Raw genomic sequence first — 26,294 nt, 5'->3', positions numbered from 1 at the left:
TGTGCTTCGTAACATTCTGAAATATACCTTCAAAGTTTTTACGAATATACATCTCTGAAATAATTGTCTCAATTATAACCTTTTGATGTGTCCGAAGATACATCTTTGAAATCTGAGGTATTATACTACGTGAGGGTATTATTAAATTTTTTTAATAAAATAAATACTTAAAATAACATTTTAATAATGACTATTTAAACCAATAAAAAATTATAACAATAAATTATACTAGTAAGTTAAACCATACAATAAATAAACATTGTATCCAACATTTATATACATCAAAACGACCACCAAATTCACGTTTCGTATTCTAATCATCACTGCAACACCTCTATCTCTTCGTCTCCCCTCTTTCCATCTCCACCTTCTCAAATTCTTCATTCGCATCAATGGATTATTCAGCCTACAATCTCAACCAACCACAACAACATCCTCAATCCTATTACGAATACGACCCATCTCAGATTCAACATCAACCCTACGATCAATCTTACGCTGCATATCAACCTTCATATTACGCTGCTTATAATCAACAATACGCTTATTATCCTACTGACACTACAACGCATTTTCAACATCAACAAACTCATGGTTATTATCAAACTGAACCCGCCCCGGTTCACCCTCCCGGTGTTAACCCTGAACCGGTTCAACCCAATCTGACGGTAAATTAACCCTGACGCCAATTGTTATTTTGTTTTCAGTTTTTAATTATTTTTTTAACCTAGAGAAAAAAATGTTGTTTGATTTTGACCTAGTTTAATTGGGGATTCAATTGTATGTGCTTGAGTTTGATTTTGTTATATTAATGAATTAAATTAGGGTTCTCTGTGATTTTTGTTAATTTGTAATGAATGTACTTGAAATTGGGTTCTTCAATTCAGCTTTATTGTGTCTGTAAGAGGGTTTTGTGTGCGTTGAATTATCAATGTTTGTAAGGAAATGGATTTGATTTAGTTGAATTATGGATTCAATTGTGTGTTTTTGGGTTATGTTTGGTTATGCGGTGAAAAAATTTGATTTTGACTGAATTGATTTGATTCTGGTTAATAGTGAATTGAAGGTAAAGTTATTTATATTTGAATAACTTTATGCAAAATTGAGTTGAACAGTAAATTTCAATATGAAAATCACATTTAAACTTAAAAGCGGCAAGTTCTAGCTTTTCTTAATCATTCCAAAATTAATTCTACACCTCTAGAATAGCTTTTGGCACTTCCAAAAGCTAGACCATTGCTTTTGTCTGCGTATTTGTCTAATTATGATGAAATACCCAAAGTAGAGAAAAAGCTTCTATTATTTGGTGTGGCATGTGGCTAACTATTCTGTGTATAAAAATTCGGCCATCAACAATGACAACAACCGTACCAAGCCTTATCTCATTGGCGGAATGGCCACATTGATCAATTGATATTATTAGGACCATTGGTAATAAGAATTTTACCTTAAGGTTTGTTTGTTGCTGTTGTTGTTGTTGAGTGTCAGTCTACGTGCATTTGCGCATTTCTTATTCTACTAGTTTTTCTCAAAGTTTGCAACTGGGTGGGGGAAAGTAAAAGCCCCAGCTGATTCTTTTACTTAGTAGAATCATCTTATGGATTAACCCCATCTTTGTTCCAATAAAGGTTCTTTCTTCGGGTAGTTTACATCCAGTGGAGTCTTTTTACTTAATATTACTTTAGTGAGATAATTGAAAGAGGTGTGTTCATTCAATGGTATATGATAAATCGAGTCAAATTAAGCCATTATTTGATATGGTTTGTTCCTCCTCGAATCAGTTCAGAAAATTTGTTGATACTCTAACATGCTAGTTTCTTGATTTATTACCAAAATTTGAAGGAGTAAACAGAAAAGGCTGGTTGAAGATTTCGCAGCTTTGACTTTTCAAACTTTTTTTATGCATTTTAGAGAGAATATCTCGCTGTGCTTCCTCAGGCTCTTTTGGGACATTATGTGGACAAAAAGATGATACTGGAATAGGTATTATATCCCCGGCTTTTCTTCTAAAACATTCAGAAGATGTTGAGAATTCTGCAACCTTGGCCACAACATCCTAGAGTGACCAGATAAAGACAGCAGTTGCATAATCTAAGCTAATAAGCAATTGTGGCTCTTGCCTTCAATGCCACAATAATGCTCACATGGTGGTGGGTCTTTGCTGGTTGCTTTAGAGCTGATGTGGGCATAAGATCATCTTGTTTCTCTTCTTAACTGTCTGGCCTTAATTTTGCTGTGCCTCACAGTTTGGGAAAAGGAACTCCGTTGTTTTGGTTATTCCATGGATATAATCTTTGTTTGATATGCTTTATTTCTTCTTTTGTCAGAGGGTGTTTCGTTTTCAGTTTCAGATTTAGGGGAGCATTGAGCATGTTTCTTAAATTGACTACTTCTCAAGGGTTGCCTGATCAACAGTATCTTGAGGCTGATAAGGTTGTTGATGTGTGCGAATGGGCCAACTCTCTGGGCAATTGATGGGTACTTTGGTTGATAAGCCATAAATTATCTCAATCATAATGAGGAAACTCCATGTTAGTTTGGAGATCTATTGGACATGAAGAGTTGTAAAAATGAAGTAATATTCATAAATGCTGGATCCAATTTTTGTTATTAGTCTGCATCAGAATTTTGGAATAAAAAAATTGGATCCAATGCCAACTTTGTTGTTTCATGTTCAAAATTGAGACACTTAGATTGAACTGTATGTAAGAATTGGAATAATTCTCGTTATCGAGGATGCCTTGGAAGCAATTTTAAGGCCAGCACAGTCTCCTATTTGTTAATGTTAGTGGTGACTTAAAATTACTTGGTTCTTACCTGGATGAACCAGATATTCCTTTTCTTAATCAGTTTTTTTCTTAATTATTAACTCTTCTCCAATATTTGCAAGCCTTTGGAGTATTATCAAGAGTTCCTTCATTAATTGACTTGCATGTTTTCTCTCTCCACAATATCTCCACCCTTGTGGTATTTTGTCAATCGTGTGCACATCTTTTATTCTAATCTTTTCCTCTCAAATTTCCAATTTATTCTTACCTGAATATTTGCGACCATATAAATATATGCTTGACTGTGTATGTGATTTTTTATTTGCAGATTGGGCCATCATCTCAATACAGAGGTAGAGGTGGTAGATCATTCAGGCGGGGTGGTCGCGGCCGAGGTCAGTTCAGTCATGGAAGAGGACGTGGAGTGGGCGGTGGGAGATACTTTCCGTCTCATTCTTCTGGACCTGCTATTTCTGATGTACCGGGTTCATCATCAGTCTCAACTCAAGTGCAAACTGCACCAGTGCAACCGCCACCGCGTGGGGTATTCTGTGATATTTGCAAGATCGAGTGCAATACCCAAGAAGTCATGGAGCTGCATCTGAAAGGAAAAAAGCATCTGAAGAATATCAGAGTACATGAAGCAAAACAGAGACGCTGTGCTATCAATGTACCACAAAGTGGACAGATTCCTACCTCTCAGTTGAACTCAACGGATCAAACTATTATAGCTCAGGAATCTGAAGACCCTACCAAATATTTTAGTTCTGAAATTGCAACTGATAGTCAGAAGGTTGACATAATTTCGCAGAATAATGTAGGAGAGACTTCTGATGTTCCAGCTGAAGAAAATTCTGCTGCAAGAGGCCGTGGATTGAAGCGTAAATTAAGAGGAGGAAAAACACGTAAACAGACGAGGACTGCTGATGGTTCACAACCTGAGCCCGCTGTAGCCATTACATGTGAGTTGTGCAATGTTAAATGTGACACCCAACGAGTTTACCAGGCTCATATTACTGGGAAAAAGCACTTGAAGCGTGCCTATGGCCCCCATGCTCCGGCCGGATTAGTACGTAACCAAGCTTTAGTTGGAGTAGGTAACCAAGCTTTGGTTGGAGTAGGTGATCAAACTTTGTCTGAAGTAGGTTCCCAAGCTTTGGCTGGAGTAGCCGGGCTTCAAGCACTTTACCCACCTGACATCAACGCACTAGCCACTGCAATTAATGCTCAAGTTCAACAAGGTGATAATGATCCACAGGTACTTCTGGCTCAGCTCCTGGTGAATGCACTATCTCAAGCACAAGGATCAGCAACAGCACCACCGAATGGCTTATTGACAGCTCAGACACCTACGCCTGCATCGGTGGCCGGTTCAAGTTATGATCCCCAGTCGGCACAGATACAAGTCTCAGAAATCGCAGCGCAGGCAAATCTTACCGGTGAATCAAAAAATGAGACACCTTCTGCCCCAGTGGAGTCAAATGCACAGGAAGGTTCAAATGTTGGCATTGGCACACAAGTTGAAGGTGGAAGTTCTGAAACTAAATAGGATGCTAATGACAGGCAGAGGCAATTTTCAAGTGCAACAAATGAATACCTTCATAATGTGAAGCTTTCTAATCATAGTGTATCCATAGTAGAACAATCATTCTCTCAGTTTTACTTTATTCAGACAATTGTTCCATTCTATTGCCGGCAAGGATTTCTCATTTAAGGAGGCGACATCAACACTATGAATCTCTCACATGGTTGTTAGATGTGTCAAATCCTTAGGATTGTTGCATGTGTATGTGCACGCGCAGCTCTGTTTGTGATGTTTTTTTTTTACCATTTTAGATGATAATACTGTTTGATATTAATGTTACCCCTAGTGGATTAGTAAGCAAGTTCAATAGTAAGAATGAGAGTTTTTTTTCCATCATTTACGCACGAAGTCGAAACGGAATGGTGTTTAAACTTTAAACCCAAGTATTGCAAATAATAATGGTCAGTAAGCTAAAGAATACGAAATTATGTGAAGATGTTTGTTTTATTGGTGACTCGCCATAATTGGGGGCGAATTTTGCTGTATTTTAAAAAAGTAAATTTTGAGACACTAGTTTCAATTTTAAACTGAAAATAAACACTAGTTGAATGAAGGCAGTGTGGCTTACTCATTCACAAGAGATTGACACTAGTGGCTTATCATATTAACACTAAAACTAGTGGACTTAACTTTGTAGAATCCTAAAACACTAATATTAAAATATTATAATTTGCAAGATCCTAAAGCAATGTTAATAAAACATATTGAGACACTTGAGGTGGTATTGCATTTCTTCGATGATATCTTCGAGTGAGGTGTATTTTTGTATTTTGATCGTCTGCTCGGGTGTTCTGCCGTCGGAGTAGGAGACACTTGTGACATGCTAATGAATGTTGTATTTATTGAGACATTTTTGTGTTTGTGTGAAATACAACATTAAAAACCCCAACATTATGAACCACACATTCTCTATAACAGAACGTTCCGCAGGTATATCCACAGAAGGATGTTAGAAAATTTGCTTTCATAGGTGTACCTACGGAAAAAACCCATAATTTTCAAAATTAGAGCCTTCCTTAGATACATTTATGGAACTTTCCTTGTTAGTTTTTTTAACACAACAACATTAAATAGCAGTAGCAGCAGAAGGAAAATTGATTATAATTGACAAAAATAAAGAGTGCAATGTTATAATTGACAAAAATTGATTATATTGCAATGTTAAAGAGTGCATATATTACGCTTTGAAACTAGAAAATACATCAAACGAACTGTCGCCGACTAAATCTATTGGGGGTTCCAATTTAGACTTTTCCTTATTCGATTCTTTTTCGATGTTCTTCAATCTTTCGAATTCGAGCATCCTATCAACAAAAACATCCGGCCACGTCTCGACATCTACGGTATGATGAAGCGTCCATTCCGGTGATGTAGGTGGTATGGGGCATCCCGATTTCAAGTAAACTTGCACAAAGTGACTCGCTTTTGAAAGCCATCCAATACACATGATGTGATCATTTAAATTTGTAGGCGTTGTGGTGTGGGAAAAAGGTTTCCGAGAAATTATAACACGTCAAGTCAATGCACACCATATCATATGCACATGCAATAAGATGTTCCATTTCCGGAAATCTCATCCATTTTGACACTAGTGCGTAAGCACCCATCCAGGGAACAAGAGCTTCGTTAACCGCTTCAAATTTAACTTCCTCTCCATATAACCGTGTGTACGCTTCTTTATGCGTCTTCAACTCTTGGATGAGTTGATGACGGACAAGCGTATGACTATCCTCTCCACTACCAAGCAACGTCGAGACGGATCGATAACCGTAATTACCGTCCCCCATAACATCTATGATCCGCTCGATGTAAGGTTGCATAAAACCGGCATCTCCTCGATGAATGGAATTTTCGGTGGAATAGGCATCTCTTCGACGATTGGAATTTTTAGTGAAATAAGTGTCTGAGGCAGTTTGCTTATGCGAGCAGATTTGTTTGAACTTTTTTGAGATTTAGGAGTCGGTGGGTCGGGAAAAAGTTTATCGACATGCTCACAATACAAAGGAACCCATGTAGTCGAGTTGTCATTTGATGTAGGCTTCAATTTCTTCGGGGCACCCTTTGTCTTAACCGGTTGAGAAGGCGGTTTCATGTCGGTTGTTTTGGGGTATCCAATCTTCCGCAATTGTTCTTTGATGTGGAGTTTCATGTTGTTATCGACCTTCAAAAACCTCTCTTGTATCGCTTCCAATTCGGAAGTAATAGAGATATTTGATTTTTCTCCTTCGATCCAACCATCATCATCAAAACTAGGTCTTTTCCAATGAGGGATAACTTCGTCCATTCTTATTGGCTCACCTAATCTCACCTTTTTAGCAATAAAACAAGCACACAGGAGACCATACGATCTAGTAGTAGTGCAACCACACTTTGCGCTATCGAAACCGACAGTTTGGCCTCGTGAAAAATATAATTCAACCCGGCCCGAGATATATTGCCGATCAATTGAGAATAAGAATGTTGTCCCTAAATCGATGTTCCAACACCACAATGCTCCTACCAAATGTGGCTTGTATCTTATTGTGTTGGTTTTTAATCATCAGATTTACGGTGTCCCAATCTCGACACAGGTCACCCTTGCTATTAGCCAACTGATTTTTCAAACTAGCATGTGCCGACTCAACTTTGTGGTTGTATTCCCAAGGTGTCGAACATTATCAGTCCATGCACACATAAACTTCTCCTTCACCTTATCAAGAATGGTTCTTTCAACATATTTCAATAAATTAGGATACGTTTCACACACTTTCTGAAATTGAATGACGGAATCGGCATATAATTCTTTTATCGAAGAATTTACAATACGAGTTGTAGTTTCTCTGAGGTTGGCATGCATTTTGGTAAAACATACTTAGCAAGAACATGTTGAAAGAAATGCAAGATGACCTAGCGTTCAGACTTCAGCATGTCAAACAAGATGTCACAACATGTCTGGTATGACATCCTGACTGCAGAAGCTGATCTGTCAAGTGAATCAGGCGTTTTTACTACAGGAATCTCGTGTTTCAGCTACAGAATATTCGGGAATAATCAATTAGCTGATATGTTATCCAAGATTGATTCAATCAAGAGATTTCCACACTTTCTATAATTAGAGACAATATAGGAAATTTTGGATTGAAGACCTATTTTCTTGGAGAACAAGTAGTAGATTTTTGGCAGCCTCCTTGCTGCGTTTTGAAGCCCAGTCCAGTCGATATTAATCTTATAAATAGAAGGGTTGTAACCTAGTTTTAAGTGGAACTGATATTTGTGTTTTTAAGGTTATATGAATCCTTATTTTGTTAGTTGTGCTGTAAGTTTCATATGTGTGCTTTCACAAATCTGTAGGTGTTGAATGCTGGTTTAATCTCCGAAGTTGTTAAGCAAGGAGAGTAGTGTCGTTCTCATAAGCTTTTAGAATTGGGTGTCTTGGAAGAGTGTCTTATATTTTTATTGTTTGTGTTATTTGTCACGGGTTTGTGACGGAGGGGATTTGAGGAGGGCCTCATACCTAGGTGAGTCTTAGGTAGAAGTCATAGGAAGGGTGGTGATTAAGTGAGAAGTTGTAAACGGAGAAGTTTAGCTTCAAATTGATACTATCGAATATTGATTTCATCCCTGGCTTGGTAGCCCCAAGAGTAGGAAGGTTGTTCCGAACTGGTTAAACAATTTCTTGTGTTATTTATCTTTCTTTATTATTTTCATTATTGCTGCTGTCTTGTTCCATAATCTTTAACAACAGATATTTGTGTCGTAACATCTCATTCGACATCACATATCTGATACCAGAATTTCACGAGTCCATGCATCCATTATTTGTTCAACAATCACACAGGGCTTCACCGATTTTCCACCTTCGGTCTCTACTTGTTTTGTCCCGACCGCGGGTTTAAACTTACTTCTCACATTACATATTATGTGATATCGACAAAGTAATGTATTAGAAGAAGGAAATACCTTTTCCACCACATTCATCAAAACGGTATCGCGATCCGTAACAATCGCCTTGGGCATCTCGACTTGTTCCTCCAAAAGTGACCGACACACCTCTAGTGCCCACCTAAAATATCCTCTTTTTCACACTCCAAAAAAGCAAAACCAACGACATATGTCTTCTCAGTGGATGTAACACCTACCATCTCAAATAACGGAAGTCTATACTTGTTAGTCTTGTAGGTAGAATCGAGAAGGAGCGCTGTCGGGAAAGTGTTGAACAAATTTATCGAATCCGGATGATTCGAATAAATATCTCAGACCGTAACCCCGTCGTCGCAAGTTCTGTATCGTGACACGTATTTGTTATCATCCAACATCTTCAACATTTGTTGCATCTCACTTCTATCTCCCCTAATCGCCTTATTATTACATTACTGGATGTTATACACTTGCCTTATATTTGATACGTTGTCGGGTTCCTTCGATTTCAATGTGGCAAATATATTTTTCGGTTGGACAAGATTTAAGGACATGTCATTAATACATGTCTTCTCTTCCGGATTGAGCTGACATACACTAGGATGACCTTGTAATTTTCCACACATGTCATGGTTATGCAAACCACAAATAACACTAAATCTCCACTTCTTTCTAGCCACCATGTAACCACGGATTTTAAATGGACATTCACATTTTCTAGTACCCGTGCCGTCTCTTTTAAACTTCCTTAGACGAGGATGGTATTTCCCGCTTCTTTCGCACAATATTGTTACGAAGTGTTTCTTCTTGCCGTACCATTATCCGATCTTCCTATTACCGCATCAAAACCAAGGTTATTTTCATTCCTACGAAGCCATGTGAGCATGCTTTCTCGATCATCAAACTCTTGCTTGTTATTAAAGTCACCGCCGACATCTACCGCCTTTACGACTACCCCTTCAACATTTGAAGAAACATCGACTAAAGGAACTAATTCTCTTGAGATATTATCGGGGTGAACCATACCTATTCGTAACCAATAATACAAAATTACCAGACTGTTGGAAAAACAACAAAGACACGTTCCGTAGATGCACCTTCGAAACGTGTTCATCTTCAAACGTTCCATAGGTGTACCTATGGAAGCAACATAACTTCTTTTTTTTACAAAAAATTGATGCATAATATGAGCAAATGCAAAGGATAAAGATGACTATTTACCTGAAATTCAGTCTTTTCTTGCTTCCTTTGATTTGTTGCACCAAAAAGTTGGAGTTTTGGAGTGGAAAATGATATTGATGATGTAGGATTTTTTGGTTGTGGAGAGTAGAGTTTGAGGAAGAAATATAACAATGGGGGAATGATCAAGCTGATTCAAACTATACCAGATGCTTCAGTAGGTACATCTACGGAATATTCTGGTGCTAAGTTATTCCGTAGATGCACTTACAGAACAATCCCTGAACTGAATTTATGTGTATTTTTTCCCAACATACACTAGTTTAAAATGCTTCCGTAAATACACCTACGGAAAAAACCAATTTTTTTGAGGAAAAAAAATACTTCCGGATATGCATCTACGGAAGCAGGGGGCGTAATTGGAATTTCGCCAGATTGCTAAGATATTCAAGGAGTGGATTGAGATTTTCTCAAGATTAATTATCCTTTAAAGGAGTAATCATAAAACACTAACATCACAAAACATCTGACAAAGTACCAATAATTTAGCAAGGTTAACAATTTTAATACATGTTAAATAGCCAGTCAAACGTTCAAAAATGGAATTTCTAAAATAAGAGGTGTGTACTTTGCCAACTGGCAAGAATTATGTATGAGTCACCTGACTCTAAAAAATCCAAAAAAAATCCAAGAAATTTAAATTTGTATGCATTTAAAACATTGTAACTACTGACCAAGCACTTAGGCTCGAGTGATAAACAAACTCCTGTTTTTTTTTTTGAAAATTAAAGTGCAAAAGAAAAAAAACTGTAAATACTAGCAAACTCTAATTAAAAATGTGCAAAATAAAATTGAATTAATATAATGATGAGGAAATTTTATCCCTTACTCCTATATTTATCCTCCAAAATTTTTGTATATGCTCAAAAAAATTTAATTTTTTTTTTCATTTCAATATTAAGTTTTCTGCTCCATGAGAAGATGAGAGAATTTTTAAAAAAATTGTGAACCGGAAATCTAACCACAACGTTGTTTGATTGTTGAAAGTATATTTGAGTACTTTTAGTTTATCGTTTCCATAGGGATTGGTGCGATATCACCGCCGTTCTATAGTTTATAATGTCTTGAGTTAAAGTTACTTTGGTTTTGGTTTGGTAAAAGATCATTCACAAGTTTAGTAGAAAAGATTAAAATTAGGAAAGTTCTAAGTTTAAAGAAAAGTATCAAGACTTGATTTAATCGACCCAAAATTGTATGTCTTCCTACGAACATGCGTATGAATTCGTTATCAATCAATACTTCACGTATCGTTCGTCTATACCGTTCGTTTCCGCAACGTTATAGCAAGATTTACCTTATTGTTCAACCAACGATTTCTCAACCAATTGAACAATACAAATAACATTTATAAACCGATACAAAGTGATTATCAACCATTAATTCCATGTCTAGACTTAATGTTTGATAGATGATAGAGTTAGATCAAGATTGAAATATTGTATTTCACAAACATTTAAACCATAGAAATTCAAGAGTAAACAAACTAGATCATCTATATTGATTAATAACTTGCTCATACACAATATTCATAAGAAAAACATACAAAAGGTAAGGAAGATTACATCAAAGCCTTGACACCAAAAGGGTTTAGCTATCCATAGACATGGTAGCTTGTACAAGAAGAAAGGAAGGAAGAATAGAAAGCATCAACAGTGATTTCTCGACGATCAATGCTCCGATTCTTCGATTCTATGTTGCTACAGTTGTATTAGGGTTTCTTAGCTCTCAAAATGGTGTCACCCCCAAGAAAAACAGAATTGATGTATTTATCCAAAAATCAAGTTCTCTCAAGCGCGCGTCGCGCGCTCTAGCCCACGTCGCGCCCACCTCATTAATGATCAAATCGCCCTAAAGCGCGCGTCGCACGCTCCTTTTCTCGCGGTGCGCAGAAGCTACTAGAAGTTGACTATGAAATTTCCTTTTAGCGCGCGACGCGCCCTTCAAGCCCGCGGCGCGCGGAAGCTACGTGCGCGATCTTGTTTGCGACGCGCCCTTGAGCTGACTTAGAAAATTTGTTCTTGACAATTCTTTTAACTCTTCAAGCCTCAAGTTCCAACCTAAAATAGAACACCTGTATAGAAATCAACTAGAAAAGAGATTAACATAAAACAAAAGCTTAAATAACTTAAACTACTATATTTACCTCAAAATAATCAGGGATCACACGAATATGCGACAAAATAGCCGAAAGGTACCAAATATTAGATCATATTTTAACAAAATTTGGCACCTAACATTGATCCAGAATACTAAAATCGGAAATCTTTACCCCAAGTTTTTCGATAAACAAAACAACACCAAAATTTTTTGCCTCAAGTTATCTGGTCCACATATCAACACCAAACTCTTTCCTCCAATTTTCTAGTCCACATATCAACATCAAAAGTATTACTTCCAATACCAAAATACTTTAGAGTAAGTTCTCAAACCCTTGATTTTTGTTCACTAAAATTCTTTCATTTTTTTAGAAAGTTGATAAGAAAATTATTATTTTTAGATTTATGGTGAGACGCAGAGGAAGTGATAATATAATCATTCATCGTGGACGCATAGGACGGGGAGTGCTACCTGCCCCATATGTACAGGAAAAGCAAGTAGGCGGACGAGGAAGTGATAATAGAATCATTCATCGTGGAGGCATAGGACGGGGAGCACTACCTGCCTCATATGTACAGGAAGAGCAAGTAGGTGGACTTGCACAACAGCCGCTTCAATACTCAAATTGGTTGTACAACACATCTTTTCTCGTACGATACGAGCGCCATGTTGCTAGCCATTTATAGTGCGACGAGGTAAGTACATCTTTGACACTTTATGTCAAATAATCCCTAATTTTAATTATTGTTTATAAAATAGAATAAATAACAGACTCATACATTGTAATAGAGGTCGCAAAATTTCATACATACTCTCCATACCACTAGAGCATCCAAGTCAAAAAGCGAAACAATGTGTGAGAAACATGTATGTGTCTGAGTCCAATCTTTTCATTGCTTTATTGTTTTCTTAAATGCAACATTTTACTCTTGTTTAATATCATTTACTGCATTTTACTTTGTCATTTATTGCAACTCAACTTCATTTAAACTTTGTTTCTATTAGGGGTGGCAAAACGGGCCGCCCACCGCCCGCCCCGCTTTATGCTCGCCAAGTGAAATGGGCACAAAAATCATGCCCGCCCCGCCAAGATGACGGGTTGGCGGGCGGCGGGCTTGGACGCCTATTTTTATTTATATATTTTTTTTTCATTTTTTAATAGATAAATATGTTGTTTACCTTTTAATTAAATTTTTCACTTATTTTTTAAAACAATTTTTTATAAAAGCAACTTTTTAACAAATTTTACTTAAAAAAATATTACATATATTTACAAATAAATATATAAAATAAACCATCAAGAATTGAAATAACTAGAATTAACTAAAAAAGAGGAAATTTTGGAGGAGTGGCGGGCATTTGCGGGGCGGACATTGGCTGGCGGCGGGTTTTAGCGGGGCGGACTTTGACGAGCGGCGGGCCTAAAATCCCAACCCAACCCCCCATTTTTTGGCGGGTGCGCGGCCCGCCCCGGCGGGCCACGACTCGTTTTGCCACCCCTATTTCTATGTTGTTATTGTGAAAACGGCAACTACATTCAACTCATACGCACATGTGTTCACACATATCATTTGCACAAATAGCTTTGGAGATTTTTCAAATTAATCTCACTTGTTTTCTAAACTCGTGATCAATGTTTTAAAACCCGGACCGGTGATCGATCCGGTAAAAGTACTGGGTCACTGGGTTATTGGTCGGACCAGTGGGTCACTGGTCAGACCGCATGGCTTTTGACCCAGTTTCTATAAAAATAAATAAAAATTATTCACTTTTCATTATATAAAATTTATATCTATAAACTTTAAAAAAAATCTTCCAACGCAACAGTATAAAACCAATCATTTATAACATTATAATAATGTAGAAGATTATAAATTCAAATAAGTTTTACAAACTTAATAATCCATAAGAACATAAATTATAATCCAAACTCACAACCAGTAGTATAGTTTCAACCACCAGTAGTATAGTTTCAATTAGAATTGTGATATACCTCACAAAAAATCCAAACTCATAAATTATAACAAATATAATAATCCATAAGAACATAAACTAAAATAAGTTATAACAATCCAGAATTTATTTATGCCCATGGAGTCAAATTGTCGTAATCGTGATACTCATATCCATCTTCAGCTTCTTGGTCTTCTCCAAGAGGTTCATCTTCTCCAACATTACTACTCTCTTGATTCACATTATCCACAGTATTGTCTTGTGTGTTACCCACATCTCCATCTTCATCCTCATCTAAATCTAATTGATCTATAACAACATTTAAAAAAAATTACCAAATAAAATATAGAGATGATAAATATGAGACAATAAAATTGATTCACAACCACAAAACACATTGTCCTCATATTAGAACATACCAATATCACTTGAAATTGGTTGAATGGTCATATTTGCAAGGTCATTACGCAATGCTTCCACCTCTTCGTTAGTTAAAAGAGGTGGTGAATCCTCCAATACCCAACTAGAATGGTCACCAATTGTTTCAATATTGATAGGATCATAACTCCCATGTCTTGTTTTCCTAATCACACATAAATTAAAACTAAGCAAATATATTTAAATATATAAAGAGAATGATTAGAGAAAAATAACCATAATAATACCTATGTTGAAGTCTCAAGTTATAACGAACAAAGACTAAATCATTGAGCTTTTGATGTTCTAATCTATTCCTCTTTTTGGAATGAATATGCTCAAATATACTCCAATTGCGTTCACAACCTGAAGCACTACAAGTTTGACTTAAAATACGAATAGCCAACCTTTGCAAAGTTGGTGTGCCAGTGCCATAAGTTTCCCACCATTGATTTGTTTATAGCATGTGATTTAATAAGTCAATAAACATTGAAATTTGAACTAAAAACATATATGTTTAAGAATTAGAAGTTATGGAAATTACCTGCCTTCACTATACATCGTTCATCCACAGCTGATTTCCTTCCAAAATCCAATTCACCGTCTTTGAATATTCTCATCTCATCTGTTAACTTCAATCGAAGTTCAGAATTTCCATTAGCATGCTTCTCAATGACATCTAAAAGTCCAGATGTTATGGATGCATGTTTTTCAAATTCTACATCATTATATCGACAAGCTGGATTCAACCAATAACCGGCAGCATGAAGATTTTTGCGGAGCTGTGAATCCCAACGTTTATCTAAGATTTTCAAGTAAGGATCCACCTTCTTCTTATTTCTTTGAAACCTCCTCACCATCTCCTTTCTAGCTTTGACTATAGATTTGTATAGAATGCCCATAGCAGGTTTATCTTCACTATCAACAATACGCAACACACGCACAAGTGGTTCAGTGAGTTTAACTATATCAGCACATTTACTCCAAAATCCAGAATCTAAGACTTGATCTACAAACTATTTTGCCTTTGCTTCCTTGGCATATGCTGAGCTTGTCCATTCCTTAGATGTCACCATGGCTCTTAGTGAATTTTTGTGAGATAAAATACTTTGCAAAGCAATGAAGTTAGTGGCAAACCGAGTTGGAGCAGGACGAAGGATTTCTCTTCCACCTGTTTGCTTTCTCATCAAATACAATGCATAACAATGGTTATAAATATATTTGGTCACATTAGAAGCATGCGACACTGCCTCACTTACTTCCTCTAATTTTCCCATGTCTTGCAACATCAAGTTAATGCAATGTGCTGCACAAGGAGACCAAAATAATGTAGGAAACTCATTTTCTAATAACCTTCCAGCAGCAACATAATTTGCTGCATTATCTGTCACTATGTGAACAACATTTTTCAGGCCCAACAAATAAAACCACCTCTCTAAAAAGCTTATACAACATATCTGCAGTTTTTGAAGCATGAGAAGCATCAACTGATTTTAGAAAAATAGTACCTTTAGGGCAATAAACTAAAAAGTTTATAAGAGTTCTTCTTTTTCGATCAGTCCATCCATCAGCCATTAGAGTACAACCAGTTTTCTTCCAAATCTCACGATACTCCTCTATCAATTTGTTCACATCTTCAACCCATTTGTTTAACAAAAAGCCACGAAGACTATGCATAGTTGGAACTTTATACCCTGGACTCATGCTGCAAAGTGCATCAGCCATAGATTGAAAATATGCTGAATTAGCTGCATTGAATGGAACAGAAGAATCAATGAACCATCTAGCAATAGCAAGATCACACTTCTCCACCACTTCCTTATTTTGTAACACACTTTTTAAAGTAGGTTGAGCTCTAGGAGTTGTTCTTGGCATAAAGTAATTACCAATACGACTAGTACTCTTTCTCTTTTGAGACGCAATCACTGAATCTGGTCTTGATTGTTCTACATCCATTTCTTCTACACCACCCTCTTGAGTATTAAGATCAACATCCAAATTTTGTGCTTGAGTTTTTCTTCTCTTATTTGAGACTTCATCAAGATTTTGTTTCATTTGATATTGGACATCTGGAGGCACCTTCTTACATGGTTCAACTTCACCTGTTATTCCAGCCAAATGACGTTTGAATCTATTAATCCCTCCTCCTCGAATAATTTTATTACAGTGAATACACAAATTAACAAGTTTTCCTTTCTCTTCAACTTGTTTACAATGAGCCCAAGCTATATCAGTTTTTCCTCTACTGCTCCGGAGTTGGATTGGATTTTGAGATGTAGCTTCTTCTGGTATTGTTACTTCAGTGGGTGATGTCATATCTAATATCAATCAAAATTTGAAAATCAAAAACTATATTACAAAAATATTAACAAAACTATATATAAAAATAGATACAGCATACAAACTATACGAATATTTTATAGGTAGCATATCAAAATATCTAATCTATATGAATCTTTAATATAATTACATATATGTATATATATATATATAGAAACGTGAGTACAGCAGCATTCAAACCATAGGAATATTTTATATAACATATATAGAAAACATATAAAAATGAATATTTTATATAACATATATAGAAAACATATAAAAATGAATATAAAATATTTTTCCTTTTGCAATATCTAGTTGATTCACAAATAATGCAACAGTATATAATATTCCACCGAGCATGAACTAAAATATAGCATTTATATGGCCAAATTTGAGGCTACTGTACTGTGCATGATGATATATAACAAATCGTAGAAAACCTATTTTGACAGAAAATAAACAAATTCAATCATTTTTACAATTATATATTTATAACAATTTCATACATATCAGATTTATTCAGATTTTCTATAATAATTAATCAACAAAATAAAACATTCATATTGAAAAAATTCTTATCAAATCAAACCAAGAAAGAAATAACCTGTTTGTTCTTGAAGTTTTGATGAAGAATCACTCTAGAAAATTTAAACAACAACCGTAGTGTGATAGCTAAAGACCAATGGTAGTTTTAACAGGAAAACAAGATTGAGAGCAATCAAATAACTGCAACAACAATAAAAAATAAATCAGAGAGTAATTTAGTGAGAGTTTAGAGGAAGATTGGAGAATAGGGCTTCTATTAGAAAGAGAAAAGAATGAGTAAAAAAAGAAAACCTTTCAAATTCCTGGAAGAGGAGAAGACAGTGTAAAAAATTTCATCTTTCAGCCTTATTTTTTCTTTTTACCTTCAAACTTCAAAAGCCCTAAAAAAAAAGAAGTTAAATAGTCTAACCGGCTGGTTCAGTCAAAACCGCCGGTTCACTGGTTTAACCTGTGACCTGGCCGGTTCTCACCGGTTTTATCCGGGCTAAATGTAATTCCGGTCTTGCACCTTCATTAGACCGCCTAGGCCACCGGTTCCCGGTCGGACCGGTCCGACCGGCCGGTCCGGACCGAGTTTTAAAACACTGCTCGTGATTGGTTACCAAAACACCTGTAAACAATAATACATAACAAAATTATTATTTTTTAACATAAATAAACATGAAAAACAAAAAATATTAAAAAATACAAAAATTATAGTGGTTATAATTTATACTAAATGAAAAATAAAATAAAAATTTAAAGATAAATAGTAATTATAATCAATTGATAGAATCAATAGAAAAAAAATAAAAATACAAAAAAAATAATAATTTTAAAATATTAAAATAAAATCGAGAATATTTTATCAATATATTAATTTATTAAATATCGAAACTCATATTTTTTCCTCTCCTCACCAAATCCTTCCGATTTGTGCAGAATAAAAAAAAAGTGATTTAAAAGAAATTTTCTCCAATGTCCATCACTCCTCTCTTATATTAAACCAAACACATTTTACCAGTGTTTTAAAAACCGGACCGGACCGGCCGGTCGGACCGGTCGAACCGGGAACCGGCCAGGTAACCGGTCTGGTTCAATAGTCAGATCGGGTATGCCATCAAACCGGTGGGAACCGGTGTAAACCGGGAAAACCGGCGGTTTAATTGCTTTTTTTTTTTAAACTTTTTTTAAAACTTTTTTTAACATTTCTTTTAAACTTTTTTTTTTTACTTTTTTTTAATATATTTAGTAGTGTATTACTTAAATAGCATTCTCACATAGTTTTTTTCGTTAGGGACAAATTAAAAACTTTATTATCTATTTGTTTTCTTTTCTAATAAATTTTCTTAAATAGCATAAACATATTGAATTTTATTTGATTTTCTTTTTAGGAGGATCATATTTTGAATTAAATTTGGTACACATTGAAGTTATTTTGTTATAAACTATTCAATTAGATTATGTAGTAATTAGACTTTGTTTAGATTATGTTGTAATTAGACTTTGTTTGCAATTAGACTTTGTAATTTTTTACTATTTTGTTATGTGTGATACCTTTCTTTAAAATTTGAATTTAAGTTATGAAATTGTGAATTTATGATATGATATTTTTAAAAAATTTAAAAGCTAGTTATATTTTTTTAGAGACTGAATCATCTGGTTCGACCGGTTTTATACCTATATAATGACAGGTCTATTCAACTGAGTTATCCGGTTTAATCCGGTTTGGTCGTGCAGTTCGACCAGTAACCCAATAGTTCGACCGATAAACCAGTGACCCAATACCCTCACCGGTTCGATGACCGATCCGGTTTTTAAAACACTGCATTTTACTAAAAATATCCTCTCGACTCTAGACTCTCCTTTGTCTACTTCGAACCAAACAGTAGCTTTGTTTTTCATCCCATTTCTTAGAAAAAATAAAAGAAAACAGGAAAAAGTGCCACTTTCTTTCGTTATCCCTTCTCTCTAATGTGGATTCAGCAGCAACTGCTGCAACCAGTGCCACCCCACAAACTCTTCCACTCCTATTCACCTTCAAATCGTACAAAGATTCCATCTTTTGCAAAACTGAATTCGACCCACAATACCAAAATTCACAATGGAATTAGGAACGCTAAAATAACTTTGGAAGAACTTCCCCCAAACGCGCTTCGGATGAAGAGGGAAGCAGAATGGATAGGAGGATTCTCCCTTGGTATCGACTTGGGAATGTCTCGCACTGGCATTGCAGTCAGCAGAGGCTTCGTTGTTCGCCCTTTAATGGTATCAATTTCTACTTTATTGTTGTTCAAATATCTACTGTTGTTATGTAGGTTTTGTTGTTGTTCAGTTTCCCTTGAACATTTGAATGAAATGAGGGTTTATTATGTATGTTATTTGGTACATTATTGTTGCTTATTTGTTCATTTTGTTAATAGATTTGAAAAATGTTGGGATTAGATTGTCCTGTTTTTTGGTGGAAGGCAATTGTACTCACACAATGTACCCCTAAAAATTCATGGACAAGGCGTTGTAATTGTAATTAGATTCAATTACTTTTAGTTTCTCGAATTATTACTTTATCTACTTGAAGTCGTGTCCATATATATGTTTGTGCTTCATAGCTTACTCATGTATTAGCCATGAGAATGAATCATATAATTAGGAACATAATCCTATTCTAACCATTAAAGGATGTGATATAGACTAAAGATTGGAATAGAGTTGGAATAAAATAGGCTAGTTAGATTTTAAAAATTATTACAATTCATTGTAGGTTCTATTACAATTTATTTGTTCCATTTTATACCATCAATCCAAACTTGTCTAAATGTGGTTTTGTTTTTTTTATAACAAATAGTATATAAAAAGCAAAATAAAACCTATCTTAAGGAAAAAGAAACAATTATATATATAGAGAGTAAACTCTCTTAAACTTGAGTCCAATTTGTTCTAACAATTTACAAGTAACTGTAACAACAATGAAAACTCATTGTAACTAACTATCAAATTGTAACAGAATAGTAACGGAAGTAAGACTTTGATTCTATGCAAGGCCTTTAATTCTATGCAAGGCTTTGATTCTATGCAAGGGCACGAGAGTAAATAAGACTTTTATTTAAGAATTTTTTTTACCAAGAAAATATACTCATATTTTTGGGTTTTTAATGAAGAATAATATTATATGGCAGATAAATAGTATATGGATTGTCAATATGAGGAGTTGTAATCGTCATATTGCTTGTGACAAGCTTCTATTCTCAGCTTCTGTACTTGACCTTGCTACGATGACCTTCTTAGTACACTAATACACTAGATTAGGGCCCAAGTAGATGCAAGCTCCTAATGTTAATCTTCTATCATCTGGATCCAAGCCTCAATCAACATCACATAATCCGTTAAGGGCTTTCCTTGGCCATGATTGATCCATATTTGGCTCTTGTGGCCATTGGGTGAGAGTTTGGGAATGAATATGAGGAGGATTTATGACAGGTTGGTGAGAGATGTACTTGCAACAATGGAGCTAAGAGGGACACTTAGGAGAAAGAGTAGATGCATTAGGACCAAGAACAGGAATAAGTGACGATGGATTAGTGAGTGGTAGTGTGGGAGCATGGTATGAAGAGTTATTAGAAGCAATAATGTTCAGATTTGTGGCGGGTGTATTTGTGTTAAGGCTAGAGTTGGAAGTAGATATAGGGTAAGTATATGTGGGAACAACTGAGTTGCTAATAGGTGATGAGCTCGGTGACATTGTTGATGAGGAAGATGTTACACTTGAGATAGGTGCAGGAATAGACAAAAAATTGGTGAGGGTTGGTGAATGATATTGGTTGATGATGTGTTAGAAAATAACTCTGAATATGGAAATCTTAGTTCATCAATGATCTTCCCAGTTCCAATGCAAAGCTAGAACACATTAGTGCTACCTGCTTACCTTAAACATCAAATTGTGAAAATTTGAAAAACAGAATGAATCTAATTCACTCTAGATTTTGGCGCTTTTAAATCAATGATTGATATTTTCAGACTCGTGATTTGTTTTGTATTTTGTGTCAATTGCTAACACAGTGCTCGCTTATTTGTGATTCAACCCTTCATATTTAGATATGTCATACAGATACCATGTGATGTTGTTTAGTATGTTGAAAATGATAGAATCTGTGTGTTTATTAGTGATGTATGTGATGTTAGGTGTTATGGAAGTTTAGTCATTAGGATACAATGTGCTTGTTGTTTAGCATGTTGAAAGTCTGAGAATTTGTATGCTTACTTATGATGTGTTAGGTGTTCTTTAAGTTGAACATGACAAAATTTATGGTTGGTGCATATGTTATTGCAATCTTCAAGAAACAATTTCCACAACAACATGAAATATATTTGTAACTAAGACTCTTTGGACCAACAACTTAATCAAGTGTATATATCAAAAGAGATTATCATATATGAGTCCGTTTGATGCATAGGATATGATAAGAAACTGAATTAGGATAGAATCTGATAATGATATGAATGACGACTTATCTTATTACGTGTCTGGTGCGCACATGATATTTATAGTGACATCAGACATGATAAGATATATATTATGTTTAAATTACGAAATCACCTTTAAGAAAAATTATCTTTGAAAACTTGTGAAAATAAGCTGAAAACAACTTATGTCTTATTAACATGTCATAAGATGTTTCTGTAACATCTCTCATATAGTTTTACTGGTATTAATGTTAGGAGATAAGACCTCTCAAACGCGCTTTAACTGCAGTTAAGGATTGTCATATTTGTGTTTCATCATTAGCCATTCATCTTTACAATCTTAAAATTGCTTTAGGTTTTGGAACTGCGAGGACAGAAACTCGAGGACCGGATATTGAACATTGCCGAACAAGAGGTCTGGATTCATCTTTTATCATATTGCAGTACCTAAAATCCTGTTGATAAAGAACTGTTTTGTAACATTAGAGATACCATAATATGATTAAAACTATAGGAAGCTGATGAGTTTATAATTGGACTTCCAAAATCTTCCGACGGAAATGAAACGACACAGTCAAACATAGTACGTAGTGTTGCTGGAAGGCTTGCTGTTCGAGCAGCTGAGAGGTAATGCATTTTAATGCATTTATTTTTTATCACAACTTTTAATTCTATTTTATATCTCAATTCTAATTCCAGGGGTTGGAGAGTATATCTACACGATGAACATGGAACAACAGCAGATGCCATTGATCGAATGGTCAACATGTAATTGCTTTTAAACTCATATTTTATTTTTTGGGTTGGTAGACGAAGTGACAATAACCGCCATAAACTCACGCATAATTGTGAGGTTATGGATTCGAATTTGGGAGAAAGTATTCAGTCTAACAATATCGGCATTTCTCAGTTGAATTAAGTCTTACGTTTTATTCTTATACTCTTTACTTTGAAATTGACAAGCTTTAAACTCTTTCAGGGGCTTGAGTAAGTCTACTAAACAGAAGAAACTTGATGCATATGCTGCCACGGTACGTAGATATTCTGTTTATGCCAAAAAATTACGAGCTAGTTTTAAACGGGTTCAGAGTTCAATCTCTAGAAACTATCATAACCACTAACTTGGTGACATTTTCATAGAAAAATTTATACAAGTTTGTGTTTTTGGGATATCTATTTTCGTGTTTTTTCTGCTTTGAAGTGGCAATTATAAGAGAAGGTTGTTATAGATTAATGATCGTAATTTTGTTTTAACTAGATGTTACTTGAGAGATATTTCTCGACATCAGGTAAGAAAGCTGAACTTGTTTTGCCGAAGAATCTTGAATTACAAGAAAAACTTAGAAAGGGTCCTCCGGAAGATGAAGATTTTTTCTTCGACGAAGATTGATTACAGAATAAAAGAGTTCATACCATTCCATCATTCTTGTTCACTAAGTTCAAATGTGCGCGAGGAAGTTGCAAGAAAAGTGGAAGATATTCAAATGGCCGGTTTGGTATGTTTGGATTTCCAGTATAGGATGTATGCAGTAAACATTGATAGAATACTCAATGCTTAGAGTTTTGTTCATGGCATTGTGAATCAACCATTCGGTACTTCAGGAGTTTAGATTCATATTCATATAGTAACTTACATTAAACCAATTATATTGTGCAAATTGAGACATTTTAGTATGCCATAATTCCTCAAGAGACCAGCTTGTGCTACTTTTTCTGGACTAGAGGAAGAATTGGTATTGGTTCTGATGATTACCGCAGCTAACATCTCCACATTCATATTTCCCAACTCGTACAGATGTGCATCACAATAATTTTGTACTCCTTTACATTCATCTCTAACTCATTACACTTGCCTTTGGTGGATGTTTTTATCAGTATATTTTTATCTTGTACTGTTAATTAAACAACTTCAGTTTCCATAGGCTAAATTAATGCCCTTATGTAGAATCAACAAGAAGGGAAAATTTAATCTTAGTAATGAATAAAAGCTATGCTCTAGTTTGGTTCCGCACACTGTTTTAAAAATGACGTTAAGGTTTTATTTTGCTACTAGATAGCAGTAAAAATCAGTTAGTAATAATTGTGGTTTGCTTGGTTGTTCGGCATATATTGTATACCTGGTAACATGCATCATACTAAATGTGATAGCAGAGGCAATGTGATTTTCACGGTGGTAAGGTCGATGCTATTCGGCCCTTTTTTTATAGGAGTCTTTGTGGCATGTTTGACGTTTTTTCGGGTCTTTGTGGCAGTTTTCTATTGGAATGAGTTTATTTATCAGAATCATCAGTTGTGTCTCATATAATAGTGTCAGTCACGTTGCATTTCATATAGTATAAAGTAATTATATAAAAAGAAAATGTTAATTATATTTTAATTGGTGAAGCCTTTACTATTATTTTATGATATAGTATTTTTTTATGGTGAGTATGATTCAATGTGGATATGGAATTTGACCCTTTCAATTAACATTTTAGATACTCAAGGAGAAAATCATGATTGAATATGTTGCTTGAAGCGCAACCGGAATAAACATGGTCTTTTTCAAAAGTAGTAATTTATGTAATAAATAAGCTGTCGCGGTACAGTCTTTTAAAAATGCGGATATGAATTTTCTTCCACTAGAAATTTTCAAACTATTTCTCAATTTCATTTATTATACGTTTCTCCAAATTTCGTTTTCAATTATTATTATAGTTTCTCATTTTATAATTAGAAGAAATTTCTTTTTGCATTTTTATAGAAATTTAAAATAATATCTGGGAGAAAATTCGGGATGAGCGAGCAACGTTTGAAACAATATCATTGCGTTGACAACAGATACTATTATACTAGTCTAAAGCTTGCAGAGCTTCCTGCTCATTCACAAAATTAATCTTTTGTTTAACTGTGTCGAGCTTACGATATTACACGAAGCGCTGCGTGGGAGGTAACCCACCGTTTTAGTTTTATTTCTTAATTTTCGTATAATATAATAAGTGGTTTAATTGTTTTGATCAGTATTCAATACTAACTTTCTATGTCTCTCCTTTCAGGCTACTAACTTCTTAACTATAGAGATGGAGAACATAGATAATATGGTTGTCACTTTTGATAACATGACCCATCAGCAGCGTTATGAGATTCTTTTTCAAGGAGAGATGGCACTAACAAAATATGCTGATAGCACTACCGTGATTGGTTTAGGTATTAGGGATAGCATCTACTACATGTTTAACCAAATAGGATGGGAGGGTTTTATTAGGAAGAGGTGTCCCACTTACCGTAAGCTGACTTTAGAGTTCCTAAGCTCTACATCACTTATGATCATAACCATGGGATGACTTTAAATAAAGGAAGGATCTTTTTTAGACTATTAATGTATACCTATCGTTTGACCCATCATGAGCTCGCGAAAACTATTAGGTTTTTCTAATGGACCCGACGTTTTCACAATGGCACAGAAGGATTTATTTATGGAAAATGAACTTAACCATTTCTAGGGTAGAATTTCTGGACAACCACATCATGATCCACACCTCATGCATTCCACCCAAATCCATAACCCCGTTACTTCCACATGATCTTAGCCTTTACCCTTTTTGGAAAACCTGAGAATGATACCTTAGTGTCTAGAGATGAACTTTTCATTATGTTCTGTGTTTTCCGGTCTAGACCCATAAATGATGCCACCTTCATGCTTGATAACCTATATAGGATTGCATAAGCTACTCATGGCCCCATCTTAGTGGGTGGTCTTGTTATCATGATTGCCTCTGCTTTAGCCTTAAGAACCCCACTTTCATGCTTAAACCCTTTCGGAGGCTATCGCCCAATAGATATCATATATTGGGGCCATGAGTAGCTTGTGCAACCCTATATAGGTTATCAAACATGAAGGTGGCACCATTTACGGGTCTAGACTGGAAAACAAAAAACATAATAAAAAGTTCATCTCTAAACACTAGGGTATCGTTCTCAGGTTTTCCAAAAAGGGTAAAGGCTAAGATCATGTGGAAGTAACAGATATCAGGGTTATGGATTTGGGTGGAATGCATGGGGTGTGGATCATGATGTGGTTGGCCAGAAATTCTACTCCAAAAATGGTTAAGTTCATTTTCCATGAATAAATCCTCTTGTGCCGTTGTGAAAATGTCGGGTCCATTAGAAAGACCTAACACTTCTGCGAGCTCATGATGGGTCAAACGATAGATATACCCAAATAGTCTAAAAGAGATCCTTACTCTATTGAAAGTCATCCCATAGTTAGGATCATAAGGGATATAGCTTAGGAATTCTAAAGTCAGCTTACGGTAAGTGGGGCACCTCTTCCTAATAAAACCCTCCCATCCTATTTGGTTAAACATGTAGTAGATGTTATCCCTAATACCTAAACCAGTCATGGTAGTGCTATCAACATATTTTTTTAGTGCCATCACGCTCTAAAAAAGAATCTCATAACGATGATGATGGGCCATGTTATCAAAAGTGATAACCATATTATCTATGTTCTCCATCTTTAAAGTTAGTTAAGAAGTGAGTAGCTTGAAAAGAGACACGGAGAAAGTTAGTACTGATTAAAACAATTAAATCGCATATTACATTATATGAAAATTAAGAAATAAAAACTAAAACTATGGATTACCTCCCACGCAGCGTTTCGTTTAATGTCGTAAGCTCGGCACAGTTAAACAAAAGAATAATTTTGTGAATGAGCGGGCAACTCTGCAAGCTTTAGACTAGTAAACTACAAGGCCCAAAGGCCACAAAGGCCCAAAAGTGTTAAATTTGCCACAAAAACTCTTGCCACAAAGGCCTGAAAGCGTCGAACTTATCACAAATGCAACTACAAGGACTCTACTGACATAGTCTATATGATGCACGTCTCAAAATATAGAGATAGTCATCGACAGAGCAACTAGTCTTTATTAGATATTATATATCCCACACAAGTCATAATTATTCATATACATATCATTAACACATTCTAGAGCATCATAACCAACATATATTAGAGTAACATTTATTCACACCCATTATACTGTACTGAA

General features: G+C 35.3%; 3 protein-coding genes across 4 annotated transcripts; 2 read left to right on the top strand and 1 right to left on the bottom strand.

Moving 5' to 3' along the window:
- The first annotated feature begins 271 nt into the window (after window positions 1-271).
- On the top strand, window positions 272-4,797 carry LOC131601547 (uncharacterized). Its single transcript, XM_058873397.1, has 2 exons — window positions 272-668; window positions 3,097-4,797. The coding sequence occupies exons 1-2, from the start codon at window positions 393-395 to the stop codon at window positions 4,315-4,317; spliced, it is 1,497 nt and encodes a 498-aa protein (XP_058729380.1). The 5' UTR covers window positions 272-392; the 3' UTR covers window positions 4,318-4,797.
- Window positions 4,798-13,669: 8,872 nt separating this feature from the next.
- LOC131604488 (uncharacterized) lies at window positions 13,670-16,272 on the bottom strand. Its single transcript, XM_058876923.1, has 7 exons — window positions 15,465-16,272; window positions 15,065-15,346; window positions 14,501-14,920; window positions 14,445-14,457; window positions 14,205-14,363; window positions 13,959-14,122; window positions 13,670-13,848 (listed from the first exon to the last, which is right to left on the bottom strand). Exons 1-7 carry the CDS (start codon window positions 16,270-16,272, stop codon window positions 13,670-13,672), a joined length of 2,025 nt encoding a protein of 674 aa, XP_058732906.1.
- A 2,421-nt stretch (window positions 16,273-18,693) lies between these two features.
- LOC131606485 (uncharacterized) lies at window positions 18,694-23,138 on the top strand. Of its 2 annotated transcripts, XM_058878709.1 has the most exons (6): window positions 18,696-19,071; window positions 21,620-21,679; window positions 21,779-21,891; window positions 21,964-22,032; window positions 22,244-22,295; window positions 22,523-23,138. In XM_058878709.1, exons 1-6 carry the CDS (start codon window positions 18,778-18,780, stop codon window positions 22,652-22,654), a joined length of 720 nt encoding a protein of 239 aa, XP_058734692.1. In that variant the 5' UTR covers window positions 18,696-18,777; the 3' UTR covers window positions 22,655-23,138. The 2 variants fall into 2 exon arrangements, with proteins under 2 accessions (XP_058734691.1, XP_058734692.1); XM_058878708.1 differs by lacking the exon at window positions 21,964-22,032 and having other exon boundaries at window positions 18,694-19,071.
- The last annotated feature ends 3,156 nt before the right edge of the window (window positions 23,139-26,294 follow it).

The sequence above is a fragment of the Vicia villosa genome, linkage group LG5 (assembly GCF_029867415.1).
Source record: "Vicia villosa cultivar HV-30 ecotype Madison, WI linkage group LG5, Vvil1.0, whole genome shotgun sequence".
Lineage (NCBI taxonomy): Eukaryota > Viridiplantae > Streptophyta > Magnoliopsida > Fabales > Fabaceae > Vicia > Vicia villosa.
Note: the sequence above shows the minus strand (reverse complement) of the source record. Positions and strands in the feature narration are given on the sequence as shown.

What these genes read in the sequence shown, in the direction of transcription:
- LOC131604488 (XM_058876923.1), bottom strand. Translation starts at nt 16,272, where the DNA reads ATGACATCACCCACTGAAGTAACAATACCAGAAGAAGCTACATCTCAA. An exon ending in AACTTGAGACTTCAACATAG is followed by an intron (nt 14,123 to 14,204) that starts GTATTATTATGG and finishes ATGTGTGATTAG; the next exon opens with GAAAACAAGACATGGGAGTT. An exon ending in ACCAATTTCAAGTGATATTG is followed by an intron (nt 13,849 to 13,958) that starts GTATGTTCTAAT and finishes ATGTTGTTATAG; the next exon opens with ATCAATTAGATTTAGATGAG.
- LOC131606485 (XM_058878709.1), top strand. Translation starts at nt 18,778, where the DNA reads ATGTGGATTCAGCAGCAACTGCTGCAACCAGTGCCACCCCACAAACTC. An exon ending in TCGTTGTTCGCCCTTTAATG is followed by an intron (nt 19,072 to 21,619) that starts GTATCAATTTCT and finishes AAATTGCTTTAG; the next exon opens with GTTTTGGAACTGCGAGGACA. An exon ending in TTGATGCATATGCTGCCACG is followed by an intron (nt 22,296 to 22,522) that starts GTACGTAGATAT and finishes TGTTTTAACTAG; the next exon opens with ATGTTACTTGAGAGATATTT.
- LOC131601547 (XM_058873397.1), top strand. Translation starts at nt 393, where the DNA reads ATGGATTATTCAGCCTACAATCTCAACCAACCACAACAACATCCTCAA. An exon ending in CGGTTCAACCCAATCTGACG is followed by an intron (nt 669 to 3,096) that starts GTAAATTAACCC and finishes TTTTATTTGCAG; the next exon opens with ATTGGGCCATCATCTCAATA.